The sequence below is a fragment of the Rhineura floridana genome, chromosome 2 (genome assembly GCF_030035675.1).
Source record: "Rhineura floridana isolate rRhiFlo1 chromosome 2, rRhiFlo1.hap2, whole genome shotgun sequence".
Taxonomy (NCBI): Eukaryota; Metazoa; Chordata; class Lepidosauria; order Squamata; family Rhineuridae; genus Rhineura; species Rhineura floridana.
The window spans coordinates 18,165,836-18,181,296 of record NC_084481.1 but is presented as its reverse complement, the minus strand read 5'-3'; the positions used below and the strand labels follow the sequence as shown (position 1 = coordinate 18,181,296).

The 15,461-nt window shown below is 45.1% G+C and overlaps 1 protein-coding gene across 4 annotated transcripts in view; it reads left to right on the top strand.

The window, feature by feature from the left end:
- Nucleotides 1-12,232: 12,232 nt before the first annotated feature.
- The window catches only part of NBEAL1 (neurobeachin like 1), a 158,357-nt gene continuing 155,128 nt past the window's right edge, over nucleotides 12,233-15,461 (top strand). For 2 of the 4 annotated variants that reach the window (XM_061607940.1, XM_061607937.1), the window contains exons 1-2: nucleotides 12,233-12,401; nucleotides 13,568-14,077. In XM_061607940.1, the coding sequence (XP_061463924.1) occupies nucleotides 14,027-14,077 (51 nt within the window). In that variant the 5' untranslated portion in view covers nucleotides 12,233-12,401; nucleotides 13,568-14,026. Of the gene's footprint in view, nucleotides 12,402-12,715; nucleotides 12,891-13,567; nucleotides 14,078-15,461 lie in introns of those variants that run through there. The other 2 variants (XM_061607938.1, XM_061607939.1) reach the window with 2 other exon arrangements.

The window sequence follows — 15,461 nt, the reverse complement described above, 5'->3', positions numbered from 1 at the left end:
CAGTCTCAGTGATGCTGATGCAGGGTAAAAGCCTGCTTTCTTAGGCAAACGCACGCACACGCTGGCACACTCGCATTTCAACATCTGCTGTTACTCTCTGCTGCTGTGGTGCTGCTTTTAAATGAAATTAAGCAACACAACTACACACAGCGCAACACGCAACTCCCAATAGTGCTGTCCAGCAGGGCCAATGGCGAAGGATGCTGGGAATTGCAGTCTGCCTAGCCTAGCTGCTACTCGTGATAGAGCTGGTGTGGGGAACCTCTGCCTCTCCAGATTTTGCTGAACTACAGCTCCCATCAGCCCCAGCAAGCATGGCCAATGGCCAGGCACGATGGGAGCTACAGTTCAGCTTCAAGCAGAGCATCATTTATTTTCAGGATATGTATCTATTTCAATGTATTAATTTTATTTGTGAGAACTGCACTTTTAGTGGACGTTTGGGTGCCTTGTGAGGGTCTTGTGCTGGGGTTCTCTGTGCTCCCAGAGCATCATTCAGGTGGTCTGTGGTATGTCTGTATTAAATATTCTTGATTATTTAAAAGAGCATTGCCTTGTAAAGTGCGACAATATATAGATAACAACAGATGAGACACTGGATGTCCGAGTCATAATTAAAAAAACAAGTTAATGCAGAGCTCTACGTATATGCCAATGCATCTTGATTTTTAATTGCATGTTTATTTTTATTTTTTATATTGTATTTTATTGGTCTTATTTCTATGGAATGCCAGTTAAAATATAACAAATCAAAGAAAAACTAAAAATACAATTAGAAAATCATCCATGATCCAGGATAGCGCATTACAATTGCTACAACAAGCATTTGAAAGCTTACAATTCAATATTTTGTGAGTTAAAAAGGATTTAGAGCAGGATCTAGGGCTCACATATAGGAGTAAGCACCATTCAAGTCAATGAGACAGTTTTGAGTAGATATGTATGGATTTGCACTGTTAATCCCAGGTTATTATGAAATAAGATACCAAGATTGTGGTCCAGCAACAAATTGCAATAAGAGAAAGTCAGCGTAAGTGGCTGGGAAACAGTAACGCAAAGAAGATCCCCCTCCCAAAATCACTTCAAATGACAGTATTTGAGTACCTTGGTGGCCCACTTCCAACTTTTTGTGCCTGTTGTGGCAATTGCAATACACTGTGCTAGATGCTGTATGATTTAAAATTGTACTTTTATAGAAAACTGAGGAACACCAGAATGAAGCTTGTGGAGCAGTGGTGATCTGCAGGCCCCATTTTGAAAAGCCCTGGCATAGAAGACCAAGAGGTAGCTTTCTCTTTGTAGCCCTAACCGTAACTTCTAAAAAGCTCTCACCTGCCTGGAAGCTCTCATTCAACACCAGTTATCTTTGTACTCAGCGGTGCCAAACACCTCTGCACATGCTGTTCATATGTTCTTGTGTTAATTGACTGAGATAGCTCAAGCAGAAGCCAAACCATTAACAAATATTTAAGTTGCGCTTTTAACTATGGGCCCAATAACAGTCCATGGTGTCTTTTCCCAATGACACCTTTCAAGTGCCCGTCATCCTGACCAAACCACTCAGAACCTGCTTGTTCTCTTTTCATGTGGGTCACATGTCTGCATGGGACAGCATGGCCTATTTGGAAAGGCTGGGAGACTGCTTTCTTGTCAGCAAGGCGATAAACTCTGCTTCTCCAGTTTGGCGTAAAATTGTGTAATTGCAGGATCTGTACTGGACAAAACCTGACAGCCTGCTTTCAATGCTGTCCATGAACCTTTTTTGCCTGATAAGAATCCAGTAATGAGTTCTGCTGCCATCTGGTGGGCAAACCACACCATTGCATGCACCTTTCCTATCTGATCAGAATCCAGTAAGGAGTTCTGCTGCCATCTGCTGGACAAATAGTGCAATTGCATGCACCTTTCCTCCTAGGGCAGAACACCCTAATAAGGAGTTGTGCTGCCAGCTGGTGGACAAATGATGAAAATGCAATGCCAACAAAAGGTAAGGGTTTTGGGTCTGGGTTTCAGGTGAGGGTTTCGGATCCAGGTTAGGGTGTTAGGGGTTAGGGTGAGGGTTACGGATAGGGTTGGGGTTAGGTTAAGGTTAGGGTTACAGATAGGGGTTGGGGTTGGGCTTACTGTTGGGGTTAGGTTAGGGTCAGTGTTAGGTTAGGGTTGAGGGTTAGTGTTAGGGTGAGGGATGGGGTTAGGGTTTAGGGGTCAGGGTTAGGATTTAGGATTAGGGTTGGTCAGGGTCAGGGTACTTAGGGCTAGGGTTAGGTTTAGTGTCAGAGTTAGGGTTATGGCTAGGGTTAGGACGCGAAAACACGTAACAGTATTGCCACTCTCATAATAACATATCTAGCTAATACATAGAAATTTACCGCACTAACCTAACACTAATACAACGAACCCGAACCCAACCCAACCCTAACCCTTAACCATAACCCGAACCCGAACCCGAACCCTAACCTTTACCCGAACCCGAACCCCTGACCCTAACCCAACCCGAACCCTGTAGCTTTAAAACCTTGTAGCTTTAAAAGTTGTGCAGGAGGAAGGGAGAATTTAACCTTGTGGTTTTTCCCATTACAGTGTTGAGAAAACCTGCACTTGGCTGAATGTTCTCCTCTTAAAGTTACAGAGTCATTCTCAGGCCCTGAGCCTGGCAACCCTATATAGGATATAATTAGGCAAGATAAGGTCTGGTTGCAGCTGTACCAATTGGTGGGCGGGAGGGGGGAGAGAAAAAATATGACCCTTTATAGTACAAAGATGCATCTATCTGGTTAAGGCAAGTAAAATGTGATGCATGTAATACAAGGACTGACCTGCAATCCAGTACTTGTTTACTCAGAAGTAAGTCCCATTGGGTTTAATGGGACTTACTCCCAGGCGAGTATGTATTGTGTACACACTTACCTGGGAGTAAGTCCCATTGAACCCAATAAAGCTTACTTCTGAGTAGACATGCATTGCATTGCAGCCTTAGTTTCCTTTCCCCCCATTTTAATTCTGCCTTCTGTATCTTCGCAACAGCCCTGCAAAGTAGGTTAGGCTGAGAGTTAGGGACTGGTCCAAGGCAATAAATAAGCAAAAACAATGATGAGTAAGAATTTAAAATGTGAAAATGCTCATGCTCAGAGTATTTTTGTCGGTCTTTGTCAAGGCCTTGTGTGTGGGTTTCATGTCTACTGTCTCATAACTTCCTTTTGCCTGAAAATGTCGTATTTCATACTGTTACAGATGTTCTTTTTAAAAAAATTAATTGCCCAAATTCTGTTATTCTTGGTTTTTTTACTTGAGTTCTTTGCATGGTTTAGGGGTGGCATTGCAGGAGATCAGGCTCTTATGGACAGCTGTGGGGCAGGTAGAAATTAAATGGAGTAAGCCTTTTTTGTATGAAAATACAATTATGGGGAAAGCAAAGGAATCTGCCTTATACCAGCTCAGGCCATTTGGTACCATGTAGCTCAGTACTGATGACATGGATTAGCATTGGCTCTGTTGAAAAAATATCATTTTAAATTGCTCTTTTCAATTCACTGATGAATGCGCAACATACCTAGGGTAGATCCACACCATGCATTTAAAGGACATTCAACATACATTCATAGCAAAGATACTTCAGCCATCTTTTCTATTTCTGTTCTACTTTTCTTTCTAACTTAAAGTCTCCCTTGTAAATTACATACAGGCACCTTTAGCTTCAGCTACAACTTGCATTCAACTTAGTTTGCTGGGCCCATAACCCTTGTTGCGCTGTGTGTAGTTGTGTTGCTTAATTTCGTTTAAAAGCAGCACCACAGCAGCAGAGAGTAACAGCAGATGTTGAAATGCGAGTGTGCCAGCGTGTGCGTGCGTTTGCCTAAGAAAGCAGGCTTTTACCCTGCATCAGCATCACTGAGACTGGAGACTTAGTAAAATAAGAAAAACTACATTATTTAGAGAAATACATTGTAGATAGAAAAAGGCATACCTAGTTCTAACTAACTAGCTAAGTTGGAGGCATAACTCCCAGGTGTAGGAGTCAGCCCCATGCTCGGAGAGAGAGCAGAGACAAAGGGAAGTCTCCTCTCTCAGGGGTAGCCGGAGAACAATGGAATGGAAAGGGCGGAAGGAGGAGGGGCAGGTAAGCTTCCCTAAAGGCGTCACAGTCTAGGACAGAAGGAAGTCAGTCAGAGCATCACAGGTAAAGGTAAACAAGCCTATCTATCTGGAGGACCCTAGCTCTATCTTCCTTTTGGAGCTTAAACAAAAGAACAAAACAGGAGTTGCTCTTGCCCCACTTCCAACACAAAGTTGCCAGCCCGTATGCCTGCTCGCCTGCCGGCTGAGGCCATGTCATGGAACCCAGTGCAGACAAGTGAAGCGCCAAGAGACGGAGTGAAGATGTTGAGTGATGCTGAGCTGTGGCTTCCAAGGAGCATTTTTATGAGCTCTGGATGCTCTATTTCATCAAGGACCCGATGCAGTCTTGCTTGGAGGCCGGGCCTAGCAACCAAGAGGTCTTCTGTATGTTTAAAAGTTGTGCAGGGGGAAGGGAGAATTCCACCTTGTGGTTTTTCCCATTACAGTGCTGCAAGAACACCTACAATTGGCTGACTTTCTCTTCTCCTAAAGATGCAGGATCAGTCTCAGGCCCTGAGCCTGGCAACCCTAATATTGTCTCAGCCTAAGTTACCTCACAGGGTTGTTGCAAAGATAAATGGGGGGAGGGAATGGCAATAGACGTGGCATTCACAAATCAAAATAAGTCTGGCGAGGGGGGCACACATAAGTAATAAGATGTCTGATAGATAGAATGGGCACAGGTGAAGCTTTATACGGCTTTGTACACAAAACTAGAACTTTGAACTTAGCCTGGCAGGAAATGGGCAGCCAGTGCAATTCTTACAGCAGAGGGGTGACATGTTGACGATACTCTGCCCCAGTGAGCAGTCTCACCACTGCATTTTGCACCACTTGCAGCTTCCGGACCAATCTCACGGGTAGCCCCATGTAGAGCATGTTACAGTAATGCAGCCTGGAGGTAACCATTGCACGGACAATAGTAATCAAGCTATCTTGGCCCAGAAACGGCCGTAGCTGTCTTACCAGCAGAAGCTGGTAAAAGGACCTCCTAGCCACTGAGGTCACCTGGGCCTCTAGTGACAAAGATGGATCCAGGAGCACCCCCAGACTACGGACCTGCTCTTTCAGAGGGAGTACAACCCCATCCAAAAAGCAGGCAACCGACCAATCATCCGAACTCGGGAACCACCCACAGCATCTCTGTCTTGCTAGGATTCAGACTCAATTTATTGGCCCTCATCCAACCCACCACCAGATCCAGGCACCAGTCCAGGGCTTGCACGGCCTCTCCTGATTCAGATGTTACACAGAAATAGAGCTGGGTATCGTCAGTGTACTGCTGACACCTCATTCCAGATCTCCTGATGGCCGCTTCCAAGGGTTTCATGTAGATGTTAAACAGCATGGGGGACAAGATGGTACCCTGCGGCTCCCCACAGCACAACTGCCAGGGGAACAAAAGACAATTGCCCAATACTGTTCTCCAAACATGACTCTGGAGACTCTGTAAAATAGTGTCTCTAATACCCATCTCACCAAATCGGCGCAGAAGGATACCATGGTCACTGGTATCAAAAGCCGCCAAGAGATCAAGTTGCCAGGAGTTGCTGGGCTCTCCAGAGAGAATGTGGCCACAGCGGGTTGCAGTTAAGCAAAGATGAAAGTGAAACTACTCTCTGCCTGACCCTGCACTGCTGTCCCCCAATTGGGAGAAACTTGGAGTGGCCAACCAGAGCATGGTTCAGCTTTTTGAAAATTAGGAAGAGGCTTCTATAAACTGGAGATGGGCAAAAAGAATTAGGCTTGCCCCAGAACAACCTGAGGCGAGGGAATGGAAACATCGGCAGCAAAGATAAGCCATGGACACACCCACAACACAAATAAGACCCCCCTTCATCCAAATTCTCACTGCAAACATGGTTAAGGTTTTCTCTGTTTAAGGGCTCAGGAACATCTGGAGGACACCATGTTTGGAAACCCTGATATATTAAAAAAAAGTGTGGTGCACATATTTGATTTAGTTATATTTATTTATTTATTGCATTTGTATACCGCCCCATAGCCGAAGCTCTCTGTGCGGTTTACAACAATTAAAAACATTAAAAGCAGATATACAAATTTAAAAACACATGTTTAAAAACAATTTACAAACATTGAAAGTAACTGTTGCAAGATTGCCATTAGGTAATGTTATTTCTTCAACAATACAAGGAGAGAGGTTGCCTTTCTGTCAACTTAAAAGAAAAAAATTCTTGTCGTTACAAGTACTACATAGTAACTTTAACAACTGATGTGTTTGCTTGCTTTCCTCTTCTTTACTCAACCCTTCTTCTTTTTGTGTCATGTATTTTACATTGTAAGCCTGTGGGCAACAACTGTCCTTTTGACAGCTCTTACGTGAACTGTTCTGGGAGACTTTCTGGCTAAATAGCAGGGGACCACATGCAATATATTAATACAGACCTGCAGTGCTTCATATACTTTATCTCAATAAGCCACACAACAGTCCTGTAAGATGGGCTACTAGCATTGGCATATTGTGTTGTGTGGCGACTGAGGCCAGAAGAGGGTGGAGGGCTACGAAGGGAGTCTGTGCCTAAGGCCACTTAGTCAACTCAGGAAACTTAAAAGAAATGCAAGTTGGGCCACCCACTCCAAAATGTGTCTTTGGATACTAAGTCGAGACCTGGGTGGGTGAGCAAGGAGGAGTCAGTCTTTCCCAGCTATGTTCGCCAGGGTACCTGGTTCAGCATCAGGGTAGACCTGAGAGTCAGAGAGTGGGGGTTGCTGTGGTCTATAGGAGCTCCATCTCCCTCTGCCAGCACCCTGTCCATGTGACTACTGGTCTGGAGTGTTTGCACCTTGTGTTGGGTCAGCGGGACAGACTGGGGATTCTGTTGGTGTACCGCCCACCCCGCTGCCCAACAGACTCCCTAGCTGAGCTGACGAAGGTGGTCTCGGGTGTACTGTTGAGGTCCTCCAGACTGTTGGTTCTGGGGGATGTCAACATCCATGCTGAGGCCACCTTATCCGGGGCGGCTCAGGATTTCATGGTCTCCATGACAACCATGGGACTGTCCCAATACGCCATGTAGCAGGGCATACTTGGTTTTTGCAACTGGACATGGAGATGGTGATCTGAATGTGGGGGGCCTTACATCAGTCCCACTGTCATGGACAGATCACTGCTTGCTGAAGTTTAGACTTACAGTGGCTTTTCCCCTCTGCAAGGGTGGGGGACCTATTAAGTTGGTCCACCCCCAGAGACTAATGGATTCGGATGGTTTCCAAAGGACTCTGGGGAGTTTTCCGGCTGATAGGGCTGGTGCTCCTGTCGAAACCCTGGTTGAACTGTGGAATACAGAAATGACCCAGGCAGTTGACATGATTGCTCCTGAGCGCCCTCTCCTGGGTAGAGCTTGCACGGCTCCATGGTATACCCCAGAGCTGAGAGCGATGAAACAATATAGGAGACGGCTTCAGTACAGATGGAGACGAACTCCTGATGGATGCAATTACATACTGGTAAGTGCCTATGGTAAGCTGTATTTAGGGGCAGTAAGGGCAGCAAAAAAACAATATTTTGCTGCCACTATCAAATCATCTTTTTGCCGCCCAGCGGAGCTCTTCAGAATTGTCCGGGGGCTATTACACTCTGGCCCCAGGGACATGGCAGAACCATCTGAGGCCCGCTGTAATGAATTTGCTAGGCACTTCCAGGATAAAATCTTTAGCATCCGCCAGGACTTAGACTCCAGTGTTATAGCAGGTGAATCAAGTGAGGTATCTAGAGCACAGCCTTGTCCCGATTTCTTGGATGAGTTTCAGTTGGTGCAGCTTCAGGACATTGACAAGGTGCTTGGACAGGTTCGTGCAACCACTTCTGTGCTGGATCCTTGCCCTTCTTGGCTAATAAAAGCTAGCAGGGATGGAACAGCCAGCTGGGCCAGGGAAGTGATTAATGCCTCTCTGTGAGAGGGGGTGGTCCCTGGCTGCCGGAAAGAGGCGGTAGTGAGACCAAGAGCCCCTCCCTGGACCCAGAAAATCTTAGTAACTATAGGCCGGTAGCAAATGTCCCATTCCTGGGGAAGGTCCTTGAACAAGAGGTGGCAGGCCAGCTCCAGACATTCTTGGATGAGACCGATTATTTGGATCCATTTCAGTTGGGTTTCGGGCCTGGTTTTGGCATGGAAACAGCCTTGGTCGCCCTGTATGATGACCTCTGACGGGAGAGAGACAGGGGGAGTGTGACTCTGTTGATTCTCCTTGATCTCTCAGCGGCTTTCGATACCATTGACTATGGTATCCTTCTGGGAAGACTGGCTGAGTTGGGAATAGGAGGGACTGCATGGCAGTGGTTCTACTCCTACTTGGTGGGTTGTCTCAAGGTGGTGTTTGGGGAGCATTGCTCAGCATTCTGGACTCTCCAGTATGGGGTTCCGCAGGGGTCAGTTCTGTCCCCCATGCTGTTCAACATATACATAAAACCATTGGGTACGGTCATCTGGAGCTTTGGAGTGCGTTGCTATCAGTATGCTGATGACATGCAGCTCTATTTCTCCTTTTCATCTTCTTCAGGCGAAGCTGTCAATGTGCTGAACCAGTGCCTGGCTGCGACAATGGACTGGATGAGGCTCAAACAAACTGAGGCTCAACCCAGACAAGACTGAGATGCTGCTAGTGGGTGGTTCTTCTGACCAGATGGTGGATGTCCAACTTGTCCTGGATGGGGTTGCATTCCCCCTGAAGGAGCCCGTTCATAGCTTGGGGGTTCTGCTGGAACCATCTCTGTCACTTGAGGCTCAGATAGCGTTGGTTGCACGGAGTGCCTTCTACCAACTTTGGTTGGTGGCCCAGCTATGCCCCAATCTGGACAGGGATAACCTGGCTTCAGTTGTCCATGCTCTGGTAACCTCCAAGTTAGATTACTGCAATGCGCTCTATGTGCCTTTGAAGACAGTTCGGAAACTGCAGCTTGTGCAAAATGCAGCAGCCAGATTGGTAACAGGGACCAGACGGTTCGAACATATAAAACCGATTCTGGCCCACTTGCATTGGCTGCCTGTATGTTTCTGAACTTGATTCAGGGTGCTGGTTTTAACTTATAAAGCCTTACATGGCTTGGGACCACAATACCTGATGGAACGCCTCTCCTGACACGAACCCACCTGTACACTATGCTCAACATCCAAGGCCCTCCTCCGGGTGCCTACTGTGAGGGAAGCGCAGAGTCTGGCAACAAGAGAGGACCTTCTCAGTGGTGGCCCCCAAATTATGGAATGATCTTTTTGACGAGGTATGCCTGGCACCAACACTGTTATTTTTTCAGCACCAGGTCAAGACTTTCCTCTTCTCCCAGGCATTTTAGCTTGTGCTTTTAAATTGCTTTTTAAAAATGTGTTTTTAAATTTGTATATTTGTTTTTAATATTTTTAATTGTTGTAAACCGCCCAGAGAGCTTTGGCTATGGGGCGGTATACAAATGCAATCAATCAATCAATCAATCAATCAATAGGGTCGCCATAAGTTGTAATCGACTTGGAGACACATAACAACAACAAATTAAGGGCAAACACAGAGAAACAATCATAACAATGAATTACACGAGGGAACCAATCAATTATTAGCAGAAGGACGACGACAATCAACTGTATAATGAATTACAGATAAGTCCTGAAGCGAAATTAAACCACCAAAAGAGAAAGACACAGGGTGCTCTACTGGCCCTAAATCTGCTCTACCCCTCCCTTCACCTGTTTCACCAAAACCAAAATGGCAGCTGGTGAGAAAAAAATACAGGCTGCACTCCGGTTTCATACATACAGTAGGGCCCCGCTTTACAGCGTTTCGCTTTACAGCGTTCCCCTAATACAGCGGTTGTGAATTGTAGAAAGGCCCCACTTTACAGCGCTTGTTCCGCTTTTACAGCGTTTTTTTGCCGCCGGGTGCCATTTGGGTCAATGTAAGTCAATGGGATCGGCTTTACAGCGGTTTTCGCTTTACAGCGGGGATCCGGAACGTAACCCGCTGTATGAGCGGGGCCCTACTGTACCAATCTGAGGGGGAAAGCGTGGCCTATGTAGATTCCTGCATTGAGCAGGGGGTTGGACTCGCTGGCCTTATAGGCTGATTCTATGATTCTACATTTGGATCCATACAGTATATAAGCTGTAAGTGGCTCAAGCAGGTCAAGTAACTCCCCCACAGATTTTGGCTTTCAATTTCCAGACAAATTCCACGCTAGGCATACTTAGAAAAGGGACTAATAATTAGATAGACAACACTGTAATGCCTTTCTATAAATCTATGGTGTCCTCCCACCCCTTTGAATACATGTACACCTCTGGTCACCCTCTATGGATATTGTAGAGCTTGAAAAGGTATAGAAAAGGAAAACCCCTACCCATTCCCCAAAAGATAACTCTGACTAGACTAACAGAGGTCCCTTACATTTTGTATGGTGTGGAGTAAGTTCTTTTTCATAATGCTAGAACTCAGTGGTTCAGCTATGAAGCTGACTGGCAGGAGATTCAGGACAGACAAAAGGAAGTACTTCTCAACACAAGCCAGAATTAACTTCTGGCATTCACTGCCACAGGATGTGGGGATGGCTTTAAAAGGAGATGAGACAAATTCACAGAGGAGTAAAGGGCTATGAACGGCACCAGCCATAAAGAAAGGTGTGGTATAAATGTAATAAATATTAAAGATATAAATGTATTAAATAAGAACAACAATTGCTAAATGGGATCCCCATCTGTTTGTGGAAAGGCCCCTCTTCCTCCATGACACCTGGCAGCAGCCATTTCAGCAGGCTGTAGAAAAGCCACGCCACTCCATTTGGCTCCTCCTCTCCCTGACCCCTTTCCAAGCTTTCCAGCGAGCTGTTATAAGCACTACTATTTAACTTTAAGAACAGGTGCCTCTTCCCTCACCTTCTTTTTCCTTTCACGCTGTCTTTTAGATTGTAAGCCTCCAAAAAATGACTGCCGTGTTTTTACTGACTGCATGTAAACTACTCCTTTCTGGTTGGAGAGCAGAATAAAAAACAAATAAAAATTAAAATGATTTAAATCAATCAATGTTTAGTGGCAGTGTATTTCTGGATGCTAGGGGCTAATGAGGAGGGGGAGCATATAGATCTTAACACAGTGCTTGTGGGCTCGTCAGAAGCCTCCGTTTGCCCAATGTTGGAAACAGGGTGCTGGACCAGATTAAACTTTGATCTGATCTAGCAGGGCTCTTCTGTCCCGAGCAGAATCACCAGCAGCGTAGCTTTGCTAGGCGGTACAATAGTAGGCAGAAAAGGGGTGACGGTGAAAGGAAAGCGTTGAAGAAATAACGGAAGTAAGCATATTCAGACTAATAAAAAGAATGAACACTTCTTGAAAACATGTTACTATCACTGGTCCAACCAGATTCCTTCCATGCAAAACGATTTATGAAAGCAAGCTTTTCTGAGTTCTCACTTTGTGATCGGGTGCAAGGATTTTTTTTTTTAAGGCACTGTTAAAATGTTCAGCTTGTACGTCCGTATTTTCATTTCATTTGAGCAGCTTGATCCTGTACATATTTACTAAGAAGTCAATCGCAGCGACTTAAACGAGATTCACTCACAAGTACATGCGAGTAGAAATGCAGGCGTGCACTCCAATTCTATCCACGCTTGATCAGCGGTAGGTCCCACTTACTTCCATGGAATTTACAGCTAAAAAGCGTGCTCATAATTGCAACCTCATTCTTTTTTATTCACTATGCACGTGGCGGAAGCCTTCGATTTCTTCTAACCACCGAGAAAAATCTAAGATACCATCCCTCACCCCCAAAGAAGAGAAAGGTAATGAATTCCCTAAATAGATATTAGGAGAATACATTTATTAAGCCAACCAAAATGTCACAAAATTGCGTGCAAAGACGCTCAGATTGTCTACCACTTGTCCTCTCCCTGCACTCCCGTCCCTCCTATCCCGAACGCTACCGCTTCCAATAGAAATAAAAGTGTGCTGGGACTGCGAGCAGAGAAAATGGAAAGTTTTTCCAGGAGTTAAAATGGCTATTGGACTAACCTCCTCTACTTATGTCATATCTATGTGTCTTGGAAAGAGGGGCGGGGAAAACGTAGGAGGTGGTGGTGATGACGATGAGTGAGGCGGGGCGTGGTAAAGGAGGCAGCTCTGGAATGTGGGCGGGGTAGCTGAGCGGGCGATGTGGCTTCTTATTTGCCAGCAGCAGCGACAGGAGCCTGAGTCCAGCCGAGCTGGGCTGAATCTGGTTGTGGCAAGTGAAGGTGCCTCTCCGGCGTCAGAGGAGCAGCTTCCCTTGGTGCGTCCGCACACACCCTGGTAAGGTACTTTGGGGACGCCCCGCCGGGCTTCTTAGCGGGGATGGGCTCTATGATGAGCTGGAAGGATGGAGGGGGGCGGGAGGAGCAAGAAGAGGAGAGTTGCATAGAAATAGAAATGGGACCGGGAGGCTGGGAGGGGACAAGGAAACTGGTATCAGGAAAATCGCGAGGCACGGGAAGGAGGAGGGGAGTCGCCTATTAATTCTCCTTCCTCCCGATGATACAGCACAGGACTCGGGGATGGTGTGGCCGGGAGGGGAAAGACAGTGTTGGGATGAGGCTGGAAATCCATAATGGAGGAGGAAATGAGATAGGCGGCGGGAGGGCGGAGGAGAAAAGGAATAATAATTGGGGACAAGAGAGAAGTAAAAGCAGATGCTATGGTGGGGTCAGATTGAAGAGAGACATTCTACAGTGGAACACACACTGAGGTTAGGAAAACAGCGTCCAGCGAGGGTAGACCAGTGGAAACAAGGCTTGAGGAGAGGTAAATTGGGGTTAAATACACTTAATCTTGGAAAAAACATTTTTTTTTTAAATTGCAGCTCTTTTTGCCACAATAGGTTTCTTCTTTTAGATAAACCATATCAGACTCTCTTTCCCTGTTTTGAGAGCCACTGTGGTGTACTGGTTAAGGTGTTGGACTACAACCAGGGAGACCAGGGTTCAAAACCCCACACAGCCATGAAGCTCACTGGGTGACCTTGGGCCAGTCACTGCCTCAGCCTTAGAGGGAGGCAATGGTAAACCCCCTCTGAATACCGCTTACCAGGAAAACCCTATTCATAGAATCGCCATAAGTCAGGATTGACTTGAGGGCAGTACATTTACATTTTCCCTGTTTTAAATCCCTTTTTTTTCATCGTTGTTTGTAAATGGTAAAGGAGTGTAAATTTCTATACTAGGGGAAATCATTATACTTGGGTATGAAGGCTGGAGGTGTTGATGGTTCTGAGATCAGCTGTTTTGGGGAAGAGGTTTTGTTTACTCATGCCTTTAGTTCTAATTTCTTGCACATTTAGGGGAGACAGCAACAAGTAAATGAACATTCTAGCTTTTAAACTTGAAATTTAATAAATGATATGAATTATGGAATATGGGTATATGTCCCATCATGCATGTTTTTTTTGTTTTTTGTTTGACAAACTTTATTTCTTTTGACAGGTGATCTGTTGTTGCTTTTCTTCTTGGTACATTGAAAATATATTTTTTCCACCATTGCTAACAACAGTTTACAATTCAACTTGTCACTGAGAGGAAGATGAAAACTTGGGAGTCAAATGGAATTTAACTGAGATTTCATCATTCAGGCCAGAGTCAATTCCTGGGAACTTCTGCAGTGCTCACAATATGGAGTTATAGCTTCTCCTCTTCTGCATCATCACACATCCTATTTCCTCCAACAGGCTCAGTTTTACTCTCGGGGATTAATTCCAAAGTGCTATTGATGAAAAGGAGGGGGCAGACTGTCACGCTTGGTCATTTGAATTGTGCAACAGTATTGGAAAAGATCATTTTCTTCCTCCTTGATTGAATCTGCAAATTAAAATAAACATTGTGAACTGAAAGTGAGCATGGTAGGATCTTGAGCATATGGTGCTTCGCCACCGAGGAAGGTGAAGGATGGCATCCAGAGAGAGGCTTTATGAACTGTGGATGCTCTATTGCAATAAGGTAACTTCTTTTAGAAAAATAGCTAACTGCTCAATCTTAACCATGTCTACTCAGCAGTAAGTCCAATTTAATTCAGTGGGTCTTACTCCCAGGTAGGTGGGATTAGGATTGCAGCCTTAAACTATTTTCATATTTAAATCATAATCTACTGGTACAGTTGACCAAAATAGTCTGTATTCTTCTCATTGTACCTCTTTCCCACTTTCTTGTGTTAGACCAATTGCTGAGGGCCACTTTACACATAATGGTTTTATGTGTTTATCTGGGATATTATACCAAAAACTGTAAATATGTGTGTGGATGTGATAAACGTGTATGTCATCCTGGCGTGCTTGCTGTGGAGCCAGGATTGGATGCAGCTTTCTTTTTGAGTGTTTACTCATGATGCAAGGGCAAGCCTGAGTTTGCCAAAGTGCAGAATTGCTCTCAGGCTTGTGTAAACTTGAAGGTGCTGTGAAGATGGTCTACAATGAATCGCATGCTAAAGAAACACTCCATTTACATCACCATCATAATATGGTGGATAATATTATTCTTATTAGGCTTCAGTAATATTTCCTTCTTTCTCATCTTAATTTTGGTTGTATTTGCTTTTCAGTTTCTTCAGCAGCTTTGTTGTACAAAGTGCTTGGCATTTCTCATTTGTTCATTATTCTGCAGCAAAGAAGAACATGCAAAAATGTTCCTCTGAGCCATACGATTTAGACTTAAGGAATTTGTCTTCGTCTGTTGCCTAAGCTAGCAAGCTTTTGAAACACAGTCATCCTATTGTTTAGTGTAGAAGGCTAAATGTTGCCATGCTAATTGAGCTTTCTTTCGCAGGGATGGATGCTTGGCAGTGTAAAGTAAAATAGTACAAAAGTGAAAAAAAGGAAAAGTTTTGAGGTGGCACCTAATCTTTTATGAAATTAGCAGTAACTTCTAACCATTTTGTTCTTGGCAGTACTAACTACCTGATTACCCAGGTGCTATAATGTCTTTTACTGCCAAACACTTCCTGAAGTTAAGTCTACCCCTTTTGTGATAGGAAAGTTGTACTGTGCACAAGATAGAATACACTTAGTTGGGTTGAAATGGGGTGCGATTTCATGCAAACAAAGTCTGAAAAAGTTGGCAGGGACTTGGTGCTTGTAGTGCTGAGCTACTAGGTGGTGTGATGGAGGAAAGGTGCAAGCAGAGGGCAGCTTAAAGCAGGGGTCAACTGGTTGGCCACTGTGAGGATGCTGAACTAGATGGGCCATTGGCCTGATCTTGAAGGCTCTTCTCATGTTATGTTCTGCCCTCCAGACTTCTCTGCTAGTCCTTGGAACTCTCCCAAGGCCACACCTCTCATCGGCTCTGATGGCATCCTCCTTGGATATGTGTGCTTGGCTGGCGTGTGTCC